Consider the following 2,897-nt stretch of genomic DNA (forward strand, 5'->3'; position numbering starts at 1 on the left):
ATCTGTTTCCCCCGCCCCCCGGCACTGCACACCATCGGCGCAAGCGCACAACAAATACACACGTCCGTCGCACATCCGCATCGATCGCAGTGCACGCACGACACCCAGCGGCACGTTTCGACGCGCGTGCTGCGATGCTCTGGGGTGGGGGACAAAAAAGGGCATCGCATTGAAAGTGACGAGGCGAGCAAGAGGCAAATCACGAGGGGGAAAAGAGAACGAAACGGTGGACCGGAAAAGGTAGAGCCTGGAAATGCATGTACACGGTGGACAAGCCTTGAAGATGATCCCCCATCGCCACAACGTCTGGGCTCGAGTAACGCGCTTTGCCCCATCGAAAGGACTAGTATGCTTCATAGAGAAGCGAGCGAGCCAAGCGTCAGTCCGAGCTCGTTGCCGCTGCAAACGTCTTGCATAGCAGCGGGCTCCGAGGAGAGGTCCGCAGCAGAGCCCAGCTGAAACGCTCCATCTCGAGTTTCGTGCGCGGCATCTCCGAAAAGCCCATGCAGCGCATCCGCATCCACATCCAGATTCATGCTAAAATCCACATATCCATCCGCGTCCAGCGCACCAAAGGCGCTCGTCGATGTCCTTGTGCTCGTATCGACCCCGCAAGCGGCGCCAGGGCTCAAACCCAGCAGCGCCAATAGCCTGTCCGTCTCTTGTTGACCTTGCATGCTCCGACACTTCCAAGTCGATGCGCCGTTTATCATCTCTTCGGAGCTTTCGGACGCTTGTTGCGCACCCTCAGCCTGAATTTCAAAGTGATCCTTCTCGTCCTCCTCCGCGTTGGATCCGAGTCGATGGGCTTCAGAGGATCCAAAGAGCGTCTCGTGCAATCCGACAGCGGTGTCGTGCCCCACACCGCCGCCGCACACCTTGCCTGGCCATCCGGTCTGCTTCGCGCAACCACGCACGATCGAGCTCTTTTCCGCCTGCTCATCATCAAAGCATCCTCCTTTTGCCGATCCCAATTCCAGGCTGCTGCCATGTACCTCCCCTTTTGCTCTCCTCGACTTCGCGTCCCTGCTCTCTCTATCCTCGTCCATCTCGTCAAACTCTTTCCGCACGTCCGCTGCAGGGCTCCCACAAGGGGAGACGCCTCCGCTGCAGGGAGGCGAACGTCTGGGGATGTTTGCGAGTGAGAGATGGATTCGGGCGAAGGAGCGGTCAAAGCGTGCGAGGGAGATGAAGGAGAGATGGGCGCTGCGCTGGGCCGAGGTTGGCAGAGGGAGGGTGACGATGTTGGTGAAGAGGTGGAGAGGGTCGAAGATGCGAAGATTGTGCTGGGCAGATTGGACGTCGAGGACGTGTTAGAGGGCAAGACGAAGTTGAGGGTGGATCGCGAAGATGGTGACGCTGCCAGGAGGGATGGCAAGATGCTTGATGTGGACGATGACGACGAGGGGGCCGCCGCGTGGAGGGATGGCGCGAGGGAAGGGTGAGATGAATCGAGCTGAATGCTGGACGGTGCGACCAGACCATCAGGCACGCAGGTTTGCGGTAGAGGTTGGGCCGTAGAAGACTGCGCGCAGCCAAGAGGGGCATCGATGATGGACCGTGTCGATCGAAGCGCGGCGTTGACGGGGGAATTGCTGAAGAGCGCTTGAACCAGCTGTTCCAGCACCTTTAACCTCTGTTTCGTGTCCTCCGCATCCTTGGCTCGCTCTTCCAGCTCGGCATTGCGCTTTCGCAATTCTTCCACTTCCACTTCCAGCATCTCCACGTGAGCCTTTTTGCGATTGCGCGAGATTTGAGCGCTGGTTCGATTGCGAGCTTGACGAGCTTCCAAGCGTGCTCGACGGGCCGGGTCCATGGGCTTGGGACCTTGACTGTCCGCTTTCCTCTTGGTGGAAGAGGATGATGTTGCCGATGCCGATGCGATTGAAATGGACGCTGAAGGCGAGGGCGATGCAAGCGTCGAAGCGCTGAACATGGCTGGAGAGCGGAGGTCTGGTGATGTGGAAGCCATGGTGTGCGTGACCTGTGTACGCTGCTTGGTCGGAGAGGCGAGCGTGTGCAGTGCTGACTCTTGACAGTGCAAGGTCCGTGTGCGAGTCAAAGAGGTGACTGTGCGTAAAAGATAAAAAGCTTCGAGCTGATGTCGGACTTGCGTGTAGGCGATCAAGATCTGTTGGATGGATCACCGATATGGCAGGCCGAACGAAAGAAGCAAAAGAAGAAGAAGAGAAAGAAGAAGAAGAGCCTGGGTTGAGTCGTCAAGTCGTCTTAGTATGGCGTAGCAGTCAGTGAAAGTGCGTGAGAAGAGGTCGATGACGTGGCGGCCTTGCGCCTGTCGAAGCGCTGAGTCGTGGGGGGTGGGTGAGAGGTCGGGGAGAGGGAGAGAGCGCTGGGGAAAGGGGAGTGTGCGCGCGATCTGGGCTTCCACGTCGCCCCACCGCCCGCACTCGTGCTGCATGCATGCACGCATGATGCGTGCTCAGCAGGACACACAGCCACGCGGCCGCGGCTCCACGTCACACGCGGCGGTCATGATGGCAGCAGTGCGCGCGCGCGGGTGCTTCTGGAACGCAGGTGATGGCGCGCGGAGCAGATCTCTTCCCACGTGGCTGCAACAGCTGCGCGTGCAGGCGTGCTGTTCTTCGTCTCACGAATCTGAATCATTCTCCTTGTAGATATCATTCACCATCACGAGGAATCGCGAGACTCGTACGTCTGCTGGCGTGCGGCCAGCCAAGCGCATATCTCGATCCAAGAATCGTAAACATCACCAATGACGTTCTTGACTCGTGACAATTCAGCGCGCTCGATCGGTTCGGAGCGAGTCATCGCGCGGGTCCCAACCCTGCTCCCTCCATCGTCAGATACCTGCCCTCCGTCGGCCGTTTGGTGAACCATTGTGCTCCTTTCGACTCCCAGCAGTCCTGCCTTGATCC

The 2,897-nt window shown here is 58.9% G+C and overlaps 1 protein-coding gene across 1 annotated transcript; it reads right to left on the minus strand.

Moving 5' to 3' along the window:
- Nucleotides 1-353: 353 nt before the first annotated feature.
- Nucleotides 354-1,972, minus strand: IE81DRAFT_350873 (hypothetical protein; the record flags this gene model as incomplete). The annotated part of the gene is made up of 2 exons (XM_025516615.1): nt 354-896; nt 1,091-1,972. The coding sequence occupies 2 exons, from the start codon at nt 1,970-1,972 to the stop codon at nt 354-356; spliced, it is 1,425 nt and encodes a 474-aa protein (XP_025365801.1).
- Nucleotides 1,973-2,897: the final 925 nt, after the last annotated feature.

The sequence above is a fragment of the Ceraceosorus guamensis genome (assembly GCF_003144195.1).
Source record: "Ceraceosorus guamensis strain MCA 4658 unplaced genomic scaffold IE81scaffold_235, whole genome shotgun sequence".
In the NCBI taxonomy this organism is placed as follows: domain Eukaryota; kingdom Fungi; phylum Basidiomycota; class Exobasidiomycetes; order Ceraceosorales; family Ceraceosoraceae; genus Ceraceosorus; species Ceraceosorus guamensis.